Source organism: Macaca thibetana, chromosome 6 (genome assembly GCF_024542745.1).
Source record: "Macaca thibetana thibetana isolate TM-01 chromosome 6, ASM2454274v1, whole genome shotgun sequence".
Lineage (NCBI taxonomy): Eukaryota > Metazoa > Chordata > Mammalia > Primates > Cercopithecidae > Macaca > Macaca thibetana.
The window spans coordinates 149677141-149696630 of NC_065583.1; the positions used below are offsets into that span (position 1 = coordinate 149677141).

Genomic DNA, 19490 nt, shown 5'->3' on the forward strand with positions numbered 1-19490 from the left:
TATTCAGACAGCACAATGGGTAAGTTTTAGGGATTATCTCATTTATTTCCCTTCTCTCAGGGGTGATTGTCTTATTTTCTTACGTCCGTTACTTTAAGAATTATTGTTTAATGTATTTTTTTCTGATTTTTTGTGTTTTAGTAGTATGGTAAATCCAGCACCTGTATACATGTTTGCCAAAAGAGGAATTTAGGGAAAAATATTTTTAAACATATCCCTGCTGACATAATTGTAGTAATTCATTTTAAAGGACATGGATGACCCAAGAAATTCTGTAGCCCATAAGACAACCATGATTCTCTCCTCCATAGATATTCTAGTGTTATTAAACTGCTTTCCACCAAATATTCCATTTTTTTCATACACTTTGTCAATCTGCTATCTCACTTATATATGATTGAATTTGTTATACATATATGTCCATAGATTTTTAAAATTTTATTTTCTAATGACATTAAAACTCTTAAACTTCTATTGTATAAATAATATACTATCATATATATTATACATCATAAATAAATGTTTAGAGATATATTCGATCTTTACATACACACATGTACTTGGTGTGTATGTGTATAAAATCTCCCCTATATATGATAATTTTCATGTGTGTATATAAAACCTCTCCTATATCTGACAATTTCCCACAGACATAATTTCAAAAGTAAAATTTCTCATTCAAAGACCGATAGTAAAATTTGCAACCTTGCTTCCCAGTGTTTAAAAAATGGCTTTAAAAAAGTTCAGTTTAAAGGTCCTCCAGAAATCTCTGCTTTGTATAGGGTACTCAAGTCCTAGAGATAATCAATTATAATTTAACCTGTAACATCTCAAGAATTATTGTAGGGAGAGGGAAAATATTGAGAGAAATTAATCTCAAATTGTATTCTTCAGATAGTACTACCAATTCTGCCAATTTATAAGGCCATACCGGAAAGCATAGCATAGAGGATGGTTCCTGTTAGCATTTAAAATGTGTGCGAAAAAGCTTTAGATAGCCAATTATAGTGTGAAGAAAAATCAGCAATAATTCAACAAGAATGCAACATTGTAACATGGGACTGTTTTGTTTGCGAAGATCAAATTTAGAAGGATGACTGATCTCAGAGCAGAAATAGGCTATGATAAGCATCACAGAGAAACATTTTTCCAGGGAAAGATTGGGAACTAATTCTCATCCACGATTAAATCTGTTCATCAAATATATTTTCTGAAATACATCTGCCACTTGCAACATGAGATTATGGTTACAATTAGCAGCTGTTGTCAGCTCTGCTTCACCTCATTAGTAATCATGGATCTCCAAAGTTATGGGGTTGATTATAGCTTTACAAGATCTGAAAGAACATGTTGCCTCATTTTACACCTATTTTATGCTTAACGTATTTAAAGTTCAATGATTTTTAAAAGTTACTTTCTACTGCTGTGGAATTGAAAAGCAACAAAACAAACTTTCTGGTGAGGGATTTAATTATGCCTCAATAAAATGTCCATGACTTCAAAATAAACTGGAATAAATGTGCAAGTACATTTGTATAGTAGTGCTTCTCTCATATTTGTTTGATTTTATTGCAAAAAGTAAAATAATAATAACCTAACAAGAATATCATGAATCTCTGCAAAAAAGATTTGAACTAATTTTTCAAATGAAATTATAAATAATATCATTGTACAGCTAATACTCAACATTCATTTTTGAGGTGTAATGAAGGTTGGCTAGACCACAGCTATGAGGAACATGTTTCTGGAAAGCAGTAGCTGAAAAGTAAAAACCAAATGATGTTCTAGCTCAATTGACTTAGTCAGTGGAAGAAATATATGGAATCTAGTAGAGAAAAAGGAATGAATTCTTGACATATTTCTGCATATTACTCATTCGTTCTGGTGTCTGTAATTGAGTTTAGATTATTTATGCTAGGTAAAAATATAGATATCTGATACATGCTTGACTTTTAATGATAGAACACAAAAATGTAAAGCAAATAAGAAAAATGAAAAGCAGAGTTCAGCTTCCACGGGAAGAGAGCCCCTGAGCTGTCTTTCACATGTTATTTGATCCCTATATGATTGGATCGTGTCTCTGGAGAAAGTATTCATACAAAAAATTATGACAATGGCCTTTTAAAACTGATTGTTCAAAATTCAACGCAGGGGGAATCAATAAAATATTGTTGTTAGAGTAGGCCATCTGCTGGAACATAGAGATAGCTTTGTTCTGTGTTAAGGGTTTATCAGGCTCTTTCTGGTCATTTGTGGTAATCCAGTGTATTTATTATTAGTAAGTAAATCAGAATGTCCCATTTTGGGTGAAAATAGAAGTTTGGCTGCTAAATAAAAGAAATTTATCCCTGAACTTTGACAAATTGTGAGACATCATTTGCACTGGAAACAAAAATTTGAACGTAGACCTGGAAGTTGGCACTGTCAAAGTTAAAAGTGAGCTATTTCTGTATCATCTGTGAGTTCCCTTCACGAATTCTTAATGTGAAAAATAGTGTCTTTCAAGGTTGTACCTAAGAGTAAGGTGGCCAGAAGCCTAAATCTATTTTGATCCTGAAAAAAATATACAAGTGTATCAAAGCTTGATTTTTATCATGTTGCAATTGTTAGCTATTTCTCAGTAATAGAAATATCATCGAAATCTCTAGGCTAAACACTAGGGCAACTAGCAATGAGCACAACAGGAAATTTTATTTTCCTCTTTGATCTTCAATGCAAACAGTAGGAAGAAATCCCAGATCTATTCAGATATAAGCAGGTAATGGTTAACTATTGACCTTTCCAACAATAGAGAGAAATATTAACAGGTGAATATTATGAATCGAGCTTCATTCAATGCACAGCTGTAGTTATGTTCTTTTGCTTCCACTTTCTTTGTGTACATTTTAGGTTTATTTTTATTCATAAGCAGAATTTGTGTAGCTAAGGAAAATAAAATATTTTTGTTGTTCCAGTGATTTTATTTGCTTTTCTCTCAAAAACCTTTTAATAGTGATTTGGTCCCAATGTCAGTAAAGCCCACATCAGGAATTGTAAGAGGGTTGAAACCTATAAGTAGGAAACATAATATTTTGTTTCATGTTAGCACAACTGGAAATAGAGGTTTAAAAGAAAAATTTCAATGTGACTTGCATGCTCAATTTTACTACATTGTGATTTTGCAAATCAGATCTATCTCTGAAAAGAATCTGACAAAGAATTGTTGGCTAAAAGCCAGTATGACATTTGCTTCTAGAAAAAAGAAATATATCTATATATATGTATATATGTATATATGTATGTATGCTGTTGTGCATTATTATACATTTTTATATCTAGGTTTCTATTTCTCCTTTATCCCCTTAGGACTTCCCACCCAAGAAATATAGGCTAATCTTGGGCAGTGATCCTATGTCAAATGAGTGTATTTTAAGTGCCTAAATTCTTTTCATAACACCATGTGAAAAGATTACAATAATGATTATTGAAAAACTGAGGGAATACTGTCATTTGCATGTACTTCTGTTGTGCGTTGTAGAATCCTGCTAAATGACAAAACAGAGATGACTGAAGTGGTTCCATGTACAGGGAGTGAGGTAAAACCTGAGACCAGCTATATAAGTTTTATAGCCATTCCATGATTGAGATGACACCCGATAACTTTTTTACCAAAGGACCAAATACTCTTTTTGAAGCAGTGTTTATGACTCTGCAATAATCGTTTTATAAAATTTGGCAGAAAATAAATTAAGCAAGTATCTTCATGTACTATATTAAATTGTTAAAATTATGATTAGACCCGTTCACTTAATAGATCCCTGAAGTTCAGCATAATGCTTAAACAATAGATTAAATAGTATGTCTTTTAATAAACAGTTCAAACAAAAAAGTCATACAATTTATGTTAATATATGTTCACCCAATAATTTAAAAATTGCCAATACTTCATAACGTTTTAAAACCTAAATATCGGCTGGGCGCGGTGGCTCACGCCATGTAATCCCAGCACTTTCAGAGGCCAAGGCAGGAGGATCACAAGGTCAGGAGATTGAGACCATCCGGGCTAACACGATGAAACCCCGTCTCCACTAAAAATACAAAAAACTAGCCGGGCGAGGTGGCGGGCGCCTGTAGTCCCAGCTACTCGGGAGGCTGAGGCAGGAGAATGGCGTGAACCCAGGAGGCGGAGCTTGCAGTGAGCCGAGATTGTGCCACACTGCACTCCAGCCTGGGCGACAGAGCAAGACTCCGTCTCAAACAAAAAATAAAAATAAATAAAATAAAACCTAAATATCTATTACTTATGTTTGCCAAAGCCAGTGCCAAAGTGTGAATATATTTAAGATTTATAGTGGGAACTGTAATTTTCCAATACACTTGATCAAAAAGGAACTCGTAATAAGATGCATTTAATAAGAAACCTAGAAAAATGAGGACTACATCAGAGGCTGATTAGCCTGTTAATCGTCCTTCATTGCTTTTCCTGTTTCTGTTCTTATTCTAATCACTTTATCCCGTAGTCTAAAACTGCTATATAAAACCTAGCCTGTGGAGCTACAGCATAGGATTCATCTAAGAGTTTGTTTAAAACGCACAATCCCAGCTCCCACCCCAGACCTACTGAATCAAATTCTGTTTTTAACAGGATTCATATGTGATTCATTTAAATGTTAATGTTTGAGAAGCACTCACTTTCTGACATGGCTCAATCAAAGACCGCAACAGAAATCTCAAAAAGATGTAAAAAAAAAAAAAAAAAAAAAAAAAAAAAAAAAAAAAAAAAAAAAAAAAAAAAAAGCTAGTATGGCATACCATGGTCTGATGTAACTGAAGGACTTTCATATAAATTAATCTTTTCAAAAATTTATCTTTTAAGGATATATTAGATTTCTATTGCTGCCACAAAAAAATACTACCAATGTATTATTATCTTACAGATAGGTCTGAATTTCTGTACATCAGAAGTTCAGTATGTGTCTCACTGGGCAAAGTCAAGGTGGTGGTGTGAACAGGGCCATATTTCTTTCTGTATATTCTAGGCAGGGAATTGCTTTCTGGATCATTTAGGTTGTGAGCAGATTTCAAGTCCTTGCAGTTGTATGGGCGAGGCCCCAGTTTCCTTGCTGGATGTCAGCTTAAGGACTACTCGCAGTTTCTAGAGGCTGCCTATGTTCATTGTTTATTGGTTTGTGGCTCCATTCCTTCAGCTTTAAAGCTAGCGACAATGGGTCAAGTATTTCTCATTCTTCAAATCTGTTCTCTTTTTTTCTTCTGTTTCATCTCTCTAAACCAATTTTCTGCCTTCCCATTTCACTTTGTTTGTTTGTTTATTTTTGAGAGGCAGTCTCACTCTGTCACGCAGGATGAAGTGCAGTGGAGCCATCTCAGGTCACTGCAACCTCTGCCTCTGGGGTTCAAGAGATTCTCTTTCCTCAGCCCCCTAAAGTAGCTGGGACTACAGGCGTCCGCCACCATGCCCGGGTAATTTTTGTATTTTTAGTAGAGACGGGGTTTCACCATGTTGGTCAGACTGGTCTCGAACTCCTGACTTCAGATGATCCACTCACCTCTACCTCCCAAAGTTTTGGGATTATAGGCGTGAGCCACTGCGCCTGGTCTTCCTATTCCACTTTTAAGGGCTCGTAGGATTAAACTAGGCACGCCTTGATAATCAGGGTAATTCTCTGTTTCAGTGTTTTGAACCTGAATGACATCTGCAAAATTACTTTTGCTGTGTAAAACAACATCTTCACAGGTTCTGGGGATTAAGGTATAGACATCTTAGGGAGAAGAGATATTATTTTGCCAACTGCAGAGTGCTACAAAGCTTACAATGACGTCTTCCGCATACAGCCCTGATGAGAAAGTCACAGAACTCTGTGGTGATATAACATTTCATTTTGATTTGAAATAAGTTGGAGGGATAGATTAGAGGAAGCCCTTGATTCAGCTGGATGTTCCTTGAATAAAAAGCCATTCAAGAGCAATGTATTTTATAATAGCCTTCTCGATATTTGCTTATAGAGGACTCGTGACACAGTTATGTATTTTTTAACATACTTTCGATGTACTCATTACTATTGGCTCGGTCAAGTTTAACATTACTGTTTAATGTGTCTCAAGCACTGCAGTAGGCCTATGATAGGATAAGTGAACCAAGTGATACTTAAGAACTCGCTTTAACAGCTGCCACCGGGATACATGTGCATAAATAACAGTTCTAAAGTACACATGGCTGTGGAATAGTAAGTGGAAAGAGTCAAATATATGAAATTGTTCAAATAAGAATTCCATAAAATAAAAATTCAAGAAAGTTGTTAGCATTTTACAGTTCATGTATTTGTCAGATCATTGTGGAAATTACCTATAACTTTCAGAAAGAGTAGAACTAGTAACCTTAGAAGAATGCTGGATTTATGAGTCTCTTCTGCCAGGTACTCTGTTGATCGGCACACTGATATGGACCGTATTTTCGGCATCCACTCAGAAAATGGCTCTATCTTCACTTTGAAAGCCCTTGACCGAGAATCATCTCCTTGGCATAACATCACTGTTACAGCCACAGAAATAAGTAAGTCAGAGCTACATCTACCTGAACACACCGTCTTTCATCAAAGCGGTAAAATAATAGCACTAGCTAGACTCATTTTCTTGAGTGGTATGATTGTATCCTTAGCAAGATCTTAGAGAAATGGCTTAGAATGTCAACACATTTTTAAATTGTTTTTAAGGATTATCAAATAATTCATTCATTTCAAATTTGCTTTTCTTTTACACCTTATATAAGAGAGAAATATAATTTAACCTCATAAAAATAATCTAAGAAAATTATCTATTACAAATAATACCTCATTCTCAATTATGTTTTCCTCAATTTCATTGTGCTTTTCATTTGGACCATGTAAGAGAGCTGAGATATTCATCAGCAGCCCAATTGAGAAAGTGAACACCACAAAAAGGATCTGTTGCTAAGCTACAAATGGGTGAGTGGTTTCACTGCTTCTGTGTAAATGAGACTGAAATCTTACACATGTTCTCGTTGCAGATAACCCAAAACAAAGTAGCCACATCCCTGTCTTCATCAGAATTCTAGATATAAATGACCATGCTCCGGAATTTGCCATGTATTATGAAACATTTGTTTGTGAAAATGCAAAACCTGGGCAGGTAAATAAAATCATTAAAAACTTAAAAGAATATATTTTCTCTTTACAAAGTCAAATGACATTACATCACTTTATTTGCAGGATTTCTTTTGTGCAAACTATTGTCAATACTTCTTGTCCACCATTTATTTATCCTTAACAAAGAACTCACAGTGATTTTTTAAAAAGCCATTTAAAAATGTTTTTATAATGTAATCAATAATACAGTAAGGAATATTATAACATATGTTTTAATTTATATACTAGCTTTATAGTGAGTATCACATATGTAGAAGCTGTTACGTACATTCATAATTATGCTTATGCTGAGTTATCTTCACTAATAGAATGAAAATATATCATTAAATAACACATGAAGTATGAAAATGAAATTGTTTCATGTTACTATAAAGGTAATCATAATCATTGTTTTCTTGATTACATTTTGCCACTTTTAATAGTTTTAGGAGATTTTGATATGAGTGATATTTTGTAAGTTTTAAACTTTAAAGTTTCATATCATTGAAATGAAGTAGATTTGTATGTAAAAGAATTAGGAAGTCTTCTTACAAAGTAATTCTTTCAAATGTATATAAAGTAATTCTAAGTAAATGCAGAATATGCGCATTTTTGACAAAAATATAGTATTTTTCTATAACAGTAACCGCATACATTTTACCAAAATTAACTTAACCATTTAGTTAACTACTTTGAAGATAAAATAGGTAGATGTTAAGAATCATCTATAATTCCATCATGTCTCCTTAAGGTAGAAAATAATCTAAAATACAGGTTTTCTTCTATTCTAATAGAGAATATTATGAACTGAATGTTTGTGGCCCTCCTCCAAATTCAAATCTTGAAAATGCAACCCTAGTGTCATTGTATTTGGAGATGGTGTTTCAATGAAGTCATTAAGATGAAGTGAGGTTATAAGGGGATAGATCCTGATCTGATGGGATTAGCATACAAAGAAGAGATAACAGAGAGCTCATGCTCTCCCTTTCTCCTGTCCCTGAATTCATGGACCAAGGAAAAACCACATGAGAGCACTCAGGGAGAAGGCAGCTATTAATATATTAGCAAGACCTCACCAGAAGTCAACCACACTAGCCTCTAGATCTCAACCTTACATTCTCCAGAACTGTGAGAAAATGCATTTCTGTTGTTTAAGCCATTAAGTGTGTGTGGAATTGTTATGGCATCCCAGCTGACTAAGACAGAGATACATAACACATTCCACCTACATATACAAAAATACAAATGAGATTTTTGTTTGTAATAACATGAAATTGTTACATAGCTATTTAGATAAAAATTTGCTTTTCCTCTTTATTTTACAACATACAATGGGCATCTCAGTTTAGTAAATGATTTTTTGAATTTGATGCTTAATATTCATAGCATAGTTACATTATTACTTATTCAATTACTTCCTTCTTAATGGAAATTTGGTTTCACAAAATGTTACCCTAGCACTATCCCAGTCATACTATAATGAGCATTGTAGTACATTTTGCTTGTTTACCACCTGGTACTACTTTCCTTTGATATAATTCTCAAAGTAGGAATAATTAAATTATATCTATAAATATTAATAAATGTTCCCGAATAGTTCTCCAAATCTGTCATAAACTAGGTGATATTCCCACCAAATACCTATGATTGCCTACGTATTTGGCAACCCTAGATTTTAAATATCTGCCAATATGTAAATTTCTCATAACACTTTTAGTGTGAATTCTTGTAAACTCATTAAGGCCAAACATTTTTTTTTCATACAAACATGGACTTAAAAATAATTTACAGCTGTATTAGTTCCAAAGCTTGCCATGACAAATTACCACAAACAGAATGACTTAAAACACAGAATTTTATTTCTCATAGTTTTGGAGGCTGGAAGTATAAAATCAACATGCAACAGGGCTGTACTCTCTCTAAAAGCTCTAGGAGACTATCCTCCCTTGGCACTTTCTAGCTTCATGAGCTTGCCAGCCATCCTTGACATCTTTTGGCTTGTGGACACCAATTACTCCAATCTCTCTCTCCATCATTTCATGGCATTCTTCCTGTATCTGTTTCTGTGTCCAAATTTGCTTCTTCTTATGAAGACTCCAGTCATTGAATTAGAGTCCCCTCTAATTTAGAATGATCTTATTTTAACTTGATTTTATCTGCAAAGAGCCTATTTCCAAATAAGTCACATTCACAGGTACTGGGATTTAGGACTTGAACAGACCTTTTGGGGGAGCACAAGTCAAACTACAATCACCTATAAATATTCTTTACTCACATAGCTATTAGTATGCTTATCTTTTACTGATTCATGTGTGTTATTGATATATTATATGCTAATATTTTATAAAAATTAAGTATAATTTATATTAACTAATTATAATTATTTAATACATATTACTCATTGAATTTAACCAAGTTAAAAATAAAATGGATATTAAGTATATGTATATCCTCATAAAATATACTTATACAAAGCCCATCCAATAATTTCAAGGCCTCAAATGTCATATAATTAAAAGATCAACTTTTTATGATTTAAATTATTACTAAAAGTCAGATTTGTTATTGCTATTTAGGAACAGAAGGTTGAGCAAAATATTAGATCTTATATAATTATTTTCTTATGTTCCAATTTTCTAAAGAGAAAAGTTTATTAATTTTTTGTTAATAATTGTACACTTTCAAAAGGACTTTATTAAAAATACAGTGACATATCACCCTGTCAAAATGATATAATTATCATTAATATAAAATTAAAGTAGCACTGACTAGTGAGTATGTAGGTTAGTATGGTTATAAAAGGTATACAGTGAAATAATGGAAAGCTTAAACTATTGTGAATTTCAATAACTGTTCACCACATAATGTTAGACTATGAAACCTGTTTGTTTTTGTAGAACAGAACGTTAAAATCAGAGTAATTAAATGACTGTGATTTCAAATCACACAGATGAGAGGCACCCAAATGTGTAGCTCAGTGTTTTTTCCACTATAAAATGCTCAGTGAAATTTTTTTGCCCAACCCATAGTTGGCTGTTCCATATTCCATTAGGGCACACTTCTTATTTATTTACACTAGCTCAGCCAAGAGGTGTTCTAATTTTGAAACCTCAACATTGATTGTACAAAATCTTAAAAGTATTTCTTTGTATATCTGTCTTTGCAAATACTATTAAAGGAAAAGCAAGCAATTTAAGTGAAATAGTTAAGTTGTAGTAATGGTATCCATAGCTTCAAAATCATTTTCTTTCTGATAGTACATGACAAATTGATTTATTATTTTAAAAATATATTAATAATGTTAATATATAGGAGTGATTGCGCTAAGCATTGGTGTTTTAAAAAATGCATCTTCTATGTACTCATCCTTTGAAGAATTATTTTCTAGTGGATGTAACGGATTGCTCATCAATTAATAATAAAAAGGGCTGTGCCTTTCAACAATATCAAAAGAGGATAGGTATTGCAGGGATTGAATTTTTCTTTAAGCTGGCCAGGTATAAGACAATAATGCTTTAAGATGCCTTGAAAACCATTGGGCTTACTGGGTGTCTTTCACTCTTAACTAAATAAGTTACCTAAGACAAAACCATAAAAAATAAGGCATTGGCCTAATTTTCTTTAAATGGCATTTATTTTGTTTTGTTGCTTTGTTTTTGTGATGTATTTAAAGCACAAATACATGGATTTAAGATATCGTCTAATAACAAGAAAATTGCCTTAGGCTTAATTAATTAATTTATTTATGTTGCTTTCAGTTGATTCAGACTGTCAGTGTCATGGATAAGGATGACCCTCCCCGAGGTCACAAATTCTATTTTGAACCAGTGCCAGAATTTACTCTCAATCCGAATTTCACCATTGTAGATAATAAAGGTATAAGAAAATTTCTAAAACTAAAAATCATGAAACTTTAAGATACATAGTTAAAAACACATATGAAAGTTTTTGGTTTTTTACATGTTTTTCTCCACCAGATAACACAGCAGGAATCATGACTCGAAAAGATGGCTACAGTCGCAACAAAATGAGCACCTACTTATTGCCAATTTTAATCTTTGACAACGATTATCCGATTCAAAGCAGCACTGGCACACTCACTATTCGGGTGTGTGCCTGCGATAATCAAGGAAACATGCAATCCTGCACGGCAGAAGCCTTGATCCTTTCAGCCGGCCTGAGCACGGGAGCTCTCGTTGCGATTCTCCTCTGTGTCCTCATACTGCTTAGTAAGCTCTGTCCCTCTGAATGATTCTTTAATTCACAAAAATCTCTCCCTCACGGTCCGAGGATGGTGCACTGAATAACACTTTTCTCTACAGATAAAGATAGAACATTTTCACTTTTTATTAAAATGGTTCTTTCAATTAGGAAAAAGTAAGAGTTTTTGTGTGTGGGGATAGTCCCAGCTTTCCAGAGACCAAAAATAAAGATCTAACAAATGCTATACACATGTGTATTTAAAAAATATATTTTATATCATTTGGTATTATATCTTTGACTTTGTTCACTGTTCTAAGGGCATTTGATTTCATTGATTTCATCTTTCCATCAACTGTATAAGGTAAATACTTTTCTTCTAGAGAAAGGCTACATAATTTACTCAAAGTCACTCATTTAGAAAAGGCTTTAGCTAGCATTCAAACACAGATTACTATAGACTTCTCCTTTCTATTATTCCCAAATTAAAGACTACGTTGCCCTTACAAATAACAGTTACTAACATATTCTGAGTTATCTATCTCAGATGTCTGACATGCAAATGCATTAAAGTTGTCACAGTTAGACATTTTCCCCTATATAGCTTGTTATACATTGGTGTGACATATTAAATTAAGAAGTTAAAGTTCTGTTTTAAAAATATCACTATATCACTGTGGTCATACCTAGCCCTGCAATATTTTCTAAATAAAGTCATGTTCCAACAGCTAATGTTTTATTTGAACATGCACTAACAGGACAACGATTTAATTCAATTAAACAGTTGTTCCACTGGAAAACATTCCAAAAAAAATTGTTTCTATCAAATATTCAGCCCAAATGCTTATGCTTAGGGCAGGGGAGCTAGCCAAATTTATGTTCTAATGCTCATATGTGCTGGCTCCTTTTCTCTGCAAATCCTTTCAAGCTATCTGGATGAAATCCCTTTGGCCAGATATCCTTGCAGGACTTCAGTAGGGGATTGATGAAAGTGGGGAAAAAACATTTGTCTCAGTTAAGATGATCCAACTATTTAGAAAAACATTTTCTCAGTGTGGTTTAGAACAAATACACTGCTACCACCGCCATCAGCAATTTCAATCCCCACCTACTGCTAGAGGGTTCAACTCCTTTGTAGAATATTTTTGTATCCCTATGGAGATAAAAATTCGGCTTAGCCTTTTAGCTAAGTGCTACTGATTTCACGTTGTTTTATTCACTCAGGAAGTTCCACTTTCCTAATTTAGAACCACATGAAAATACGTTATTGTTAGATCATTTGAAAAATTTCTGTATTAATGTAATGTACATACACACACAAAGATAGTCATGCACACATAGGGAACCGAAAGCATCCCCCCAAGTAAGTTTAGATATTTGAACATTCTCAAACTAAATTTGATACTATTTTTTTCTATGCAGAAATCCTAGAAAGTTTCTTCTTATATTCTGCAAAGTCAGCCACCTTTGTTCCTTGAGCAATATGGAAAGCACTAATTTCTTATTTTTCACTTTCCCAGTTCATTGCCTAAATGTGGAGTAATTTTCTATTATTGTAGTTAAAATTGCTTCTAATTCAGAAATTTATATTTTCAAAGTTACTAAAGCACTTTATTGTTATTGTGAGTCTTTATGGTAATGGCTGGACATAGTTACTGCATTTCTATAGTTAAGAGAGTTTGCTTTTTATAAGATAGTGACATAACACTGACAATAATATTTTAAATGTACTTTCATACATTTTGAAGAAATCTAACTCTTAGCTTATATCTGTTTTATAAGGCAAGATGGAAGATTAAAATCTAGGGCTGGGATTTTAAACTTTTTGGTTGTAGGGACACTTTTGGCAGCCTGATGAAGCGAATGGACCTAGCCAGAATGACGATTTAAATTTATTAGAGTAAAACATGTAAGACAAAAAGGAAATACACTTACACAAATGAAATAAAAAACACGAAGAAAACTGTGCTTGCTTATCAAATCATGCATGCCATGTTCTGGAGCAAGTCTAACTATGGTTTGATTTATCTGTCAAACTGTGATGCAATATAAAATATCTGTCACACATATTGCCACTATCACCATAGTTTATGCCAGTAATCCTATTGAAAAGAAATGCTAAATTTGAGTTACAGATGGATGGAAATAATGAGGTACTTTTTTTTTTTCATTTCTTATCCTATTCTTTCTGAATTCTGTTCACATGTTCCAGATTAATAACCTCAATCTAAGAAATGATCTGATAATATTAATATGGTAGAAAAGGAAAGCTCAGAACAGATTCTACGGACCATTTGTGGGAATTAGTAAGTTTTTATTAGTTAAGGAACCCTTAATACTTAATAATTGACTACACAATTGTTATTTTATTGATTAAAAAGTAGATAACTTATAAATTTATTTAACCTTAAATTTAGAAAGAAATCTCTTTTTCTAGTGTGTGGCTGAAATTTGATAGATGTCAGATCCATGTTGGACTTAATTAAGCGTATGTCCATCTTTTAAAAGGAGAGTATAGAGGTCTCATCTTTACTGCAGTTTTCTTTTTTTAATATCTCTAAGATGATCCTGAATATAGCTCAGCTCCCAAAGCCCATTCTGTGAAGTCTAACTACTGATACTTCTTTATCTTTCGTAATTATATTTAATTATCTTTAATTATCTTTCATAAAATCTTACTTTTACGACATTAAAGATAATCTTTAATTATCTTTTGTAAAATCTTACCTTCAGTTAGGAAGAGCTGAGAAAAGTTTGCTGGTCAATATGAAAATAACATTGGACAGGGCTTTAGTATAGTTATAGGGGCCTTACGGGCCATGTTGAAGTGTAGTCTCAACGACAGTGAGTATGCTTTGTTTATTCTCGATGTAACAATTGAGAAAAGGAATAATAGCCAACATTTTCTTATTTTCTGTGAAGCATAAATAATACCGACACACAGTTAAGTTCCCTAAAGTAAAGGAAACCTAGTTTGTGTTTTTCCCTGGTAATGCTGAAGTGTGTTTTGATGATATTTTCTTGATTTTATTCTCACATTTCTTATATGTAACATTATGGGTTTGTCCAATTTTTAATGGAAAATTTGTATTTTGAAATCGTGTTTGCTTCTTTTTAAATGAATGTTATTAATTGCAGCATGCATTTATTAGAAAATAGGTTCATCTTCCAGTACACATAATTTGACTTCCAGTATTATAATGAGAAATAAGAAAATATATTATACAAAGAGAAGTTCACAGTTAACTTTGTAACAGGCATGTAAACAATAAAAATAATACAGTAAGTAGAGGGAATACAATTAACATTTCATTCCAAAAGTTTAAATCAGACCTTGTATGTCAAGGAAGTCCTCATTAACAAGATACAGTCTGAGGTGTTTTGTAAGATAAGTTAAAGATGAGTTTGAATTTCATGTTGTAACTTTTAGAGTTATAGTTCAGCTTTCTAAGCCCACTACAAAATTAGACCAGTAAAGGAATTTAGTTAAACCTATGAGATTTGGGAAGTGATAAAATCAGTGACACATACATATTCATGACATATTCATGTGTGTGCATATGTACACGCATCATATAGGAATATAATGCATATACAAATATATATATCTCTATATGAGTAATGTTTTGCATATATTCCCTTGAATCATTAAGAAATGATACTTGTGCCAAAGTGAAAGGAATGATCAATATCATGAGTAGAGTTTTAGCGTTTTTGTATTTGAAACAAGTGCACATTTGGAAAGACTGCTGATGTGTCAGGCAATTGAAGTGGGATAAATATAATAATTGTACTTGAATAAAGCTTTTTCAATGCCAGTAGTTCATAGGAGAGTACGTCTTGACAGTAAATTAATGGCATGGTAATATCTGCTCCTTTATCAATATAGTGCATCCAGTCATTGCCTTGAGAAACTCTGTATTTCTACAGGGTAGTTAATTATTTTTATTCGATTAATCTTAACATCTCCTGTACCAAACAAATGGCACACTCAGAAGTGTACTCTATTTTATCCAGACTCATGAAATCTCACTATTTTCCCATTTCTTATTAATAGTTTTAGTCGTGCTGTTTGCTGCATTGAAGAGGCAAAGGAAAAAGGAACCTCTGATAATTTCAAAAGACGATGTCCGGGACAACATTGTCACCTATAACGACGAAGGCGGTGGGGAAGAAGATACCCAGGCTTTTGACATTGGCACATTAAGAAATCCAGAGGCAAGAGAAGACAGTAAACTTAGACGGGATGTAATGCCCGAAACTATTTTTCAGATAAGGAGGACTGTGCCTCTATGGGAAAATATTGATGTACAAGATTTTATCCATCGAAGACTAAAAGAAAACGACGCAGACCCAAGCGCACCTCCATATGATTCACTGGCAACGTATGCCTATGAAGGGAATGATTCCATAGCAGATTCGCTCAGCTCTTTAGAATCCCTCACAGCTGATTGTAACCAAGATTATGATTACCTCAGTGACTGGGGGCCTCGTTTTAAAAAACTTGCCGATATGTACGGGGGTGATGATAGTGACCGAGACTAAGAGGATTGTTTGACTTGATCAATATTAGTGGAAGTACTGTCTATGTTATTAGATTGAGTGGCCTGCATTCTCTTCCCGGGAGGAAATTTTTCAAAAATTGAAATTACAAACAATACGTAGGTGTTGTCTTAGTAGGGATTTGCTTAATCAGTAAGTTTTCGTGAATGAATACGAATGATATAGATTTTTTAAAAAATAATAACCAGTTCACCCTCTTTGCCTAACAATCTCGGAAGGAAATATATCGCATCAATAATCAATAAAAATACTTAAAAGGCTTTTTGTGCCTTTTCTTAGGTATAATAATTTATAAATGTTTTCTTAACTGACTTTCAGTCACCTTTACTATTAAACTAAACATTGTGCAACCGCTTTGTAAATTAATATGGAAAAGATATATCCCTAATGACATAGGAATGACTATTACTGCCATATTTATTTAGTTGAAGAATGTCTTTGTGTTAATTCATTCATATTTTTATAAATGTATATTTATATTTTTGTATTTTTATGAAATAAACTAGTATTTATAAAATACATTTCATTTTATTTAATTCCTAGAGGCAGATCTGATCTCATTTATAACAAAAATGTTTTACACCTTTAAATGTAAAACATGGCTCACTCAGGGAATAAGCAGTTCAGAAACTACTGCATGGATTTGGACCTACAATGTAGTGAAACTATAAAATAACTTTGGTACCAATTGTTATTTTTCTGTTTCATCACTTAAATATTGACTAATGTTTATAGAACCACTGATGTCTAACCATCAATAGAGTATGAGACACATTTGGAATATAAAATATTATATATATATATAGTTGTGGATAATAAACTTTAAGTGTTTTTTTTTTTTGCAAGTCTTTACTATGGGATCAACCAGTGGATTATATTTGAGAGTAAATGAAGTATGTGTCAGTAATGTTATGTAGACATAGAAAAAATCGAAATCAATCTTCTCTCAGTAGTATAGTTTTCAAAATGAGAAATCATAGTTCTGATTTTTTTTTTTTTTCTTCATGATGAGGCAATTCATGGGATATATGCTCAGGTGTGCGTAACATGTTTAAAATGTGTATTGAAGAGTAGAGAGTTTGTTTTTAAATTTATTATTTTATTGAGGAAATTCCAAGTCATTATAGTTGAGAAAGTTTTGAAAAAGCTAAGGAAAAGTAGAGAAAAGAGACTTAAAAGAATGTGATGGTTTCCTAATTATTGCGATTGTTCAGAAAATAGAATATAGGCACCTCAAACCATGGGAAAGAAGAAGAGATGGGAATCGTAAGCAATCATCAGCTGCGAATATTTGAAAGACTGCCGTGTATAATCTGGCCCTGATATGGCTCACAGTATAAAATTTCAACCAAGATATGGGAACTTCACAGAGAGATTGCATGTTATCTATTTTCTGTGCCAAGAATTAACCTTTTATTCCTCTTCAATTATTCATAGTTTAGGCAGCAAATGTCATGCTTATGGTGATTGCTAGGTGGAATTCATATAGGAGAAATTTAACTTTGTCTAGTCTGTTACCAAGAGGTTTTAAGGAGCAAATACCAAATTATAAACATGTACTTATTTGTTGCTATATCACTATGTTGTAAAGTTTTTGTAGACCAAGACTAACTCAAGAACTTTATCTTCGATATGTAGCACACATTAAATATTTATTAAGATTTAACTTAACGCTAAGAAAAAGACATACTGGACTATTGAGAATTACTTGATATATTTCTCAGGACACAATCACCCAGAAAACAGAAAGATTTTTAGTTTTAGTTTTGATTAGATAATTTTAGTTTTACCTTAGAAAGGAATTAGTTTCCTCATTGCCAAAGCTCATCCATCATAGATAGACAAATACCTAATAGGATATATAGAGTGACTTGAGGTAATTAAAAAATAAGTTAGACATTGAGCAAGGCGTCTTATAATCACTTTGTTCTATAATCACTACAAGGTTAAATAACAATAAGTAAATCAATTCTAAGAAGACCTATACTGACTGTCCATGTAGTGGTTGTTTAAAAAACGAAGACATTATGTGGCGGGAGAGTTGAATAAATTGGTAGTTACATAGCTTGCCTGGGCTTACCATGCTTGAAATACTAAGAGCACTGCAACAAACGAACTTACCTACAAGGTGTAGATCTGTGATTGACATGAGAGAGTAATATTGTCATTAGATAGAATAAAACATTAAATATTTTAACTTGCAAAATATTATTTGGCTGTCTCTTTTTGAGAACTAATGAAGTTAGTTTCAAAGTTCTCCCTTTCCTTGATCTGTGAAATGACTGACCTATGGTAGTCTTTGTAAGAAGCACAGAGCTAGAAGAATTAATATTAACTGGTATGTGATTGTTTTTATATACCTGACTTAAATGCTATGAATCAGAGGATCTGATTGAATCAAGGAAATTAACAGATCTGTGTAACACTAATACTTCCTATCCTTTTCCAATAATCTATGAAATGTCCATAGTAGGTAAAATGCATTCAGGAGCCAGATGGACCAGATTTTATTATTTCCTTACTAGCAAACTAAATGAATCATTGAAATTCTTCAGGAAAACACACATCACAACATTCACCCTATTGGATTTGGAATTTATTTTACTAGATGCACATAATATCCTCAGTAAGATTTGATTCTATTACTTTATTCTCATGAACTATGGGGTTGTTAAATGTTGAAGATAATTTATTCTTAATGTGTACTTGCCAAACTAAATTAATTAGCTCTGATTATTTCAAACTAAAATAGTATTAAATTAAAATCAATTGAGTAACCATTATCCCAAATATAAACTTAATTTCATTGTTTTATTTAGAAAGTTCAATAATTTTCAGAATATGTCTATATTTATATCTGAATTTCTTTCAGTATGAATAACCTATCTACACTATTTGCATGTTAATACACAGTCTGGATATTATTCCATTCAATTTTGCTCTCAAGCACATTGAATCGATTTCAATGACTTAAATACCAAACTTAGCAAAGAAAATAAAATAGTATTAACAATAAAAGCAAGCAAACAAACAGGAACAAAAAAGTAATAATATCTTACCTTAGTAGTGGTGGATATTGATCATTCCTGTCACTTTGGCACAAGTATCATAATTAGCCTCCGGAATTCTTTATTCTGTTGGTTGTACTTTAACTTTACCCAATCTTCTTTATTGGTTCTTTCTCTTCTTTTCTAGCTCTCTATTTTAGAGTTGTCCAGGCTTTTTTCTTTTCTGGTTAAATTCAAGTCTCTGGTATTCTTACCAATTTTCCATGTTACTATACCTGTCTATATCTATATCTGTATCTAAGATATAGATTGAAATTTTCTGATTTTATACCTCCCACTTTCACCTCTATGTAATAATCCAAACTATTCTAAATTTCTACTTGAATAAACATATCAAAAGTAACATGTCCAAATTTTAATTACTAATTTTCACTCCTATCTTTTCTCAGCTTGCCCCATCTCAGTTAATGTCAGCTCTATCCTTCTAATTGTCCATGCCATAAACCAAGCAGTCAATCTTCATTCATTTCAATCTGTTATCTGCCATATCTAATACTGTAGAAAATCCTATGAATGA

General features: G+C 32.7%; 1 protein-coding gene across 1 annotated transcript in view; it reads left to right on the plus strand.

The window, feature by feature from the left end:
- The window catches only part of CDH9 (cadherin 9), a 164315-nt gene extending 147566 nt beyond the window's left edge, over positions 1–16749 (plus strand). Inside the window, exons 8-12 of the mRNA XM_050792720.1 lie at positions 6414–6550; positions 7025–7146; positions 10901–11018; positions 11120–11371; positions 15400–16749. Coding sequence (XP_050648677.1) covers positions 6414–6550; positions 7025–7146; positions 10901–11018; positions 11120–11371; positions 15400–15887 — 1117 coding nt within the window. The 3' untranslated portion in view covers positions 15888–16749. The remainder of the gene's footprint in view (positions 1–6413; positions 6551–7024; positions 7147–10900; positions 11019–11119; positions 11372–15399) is intronic.
- The last annotated feature ends 2741 nt before the right edge of the window (positions 16750–19490 follow it).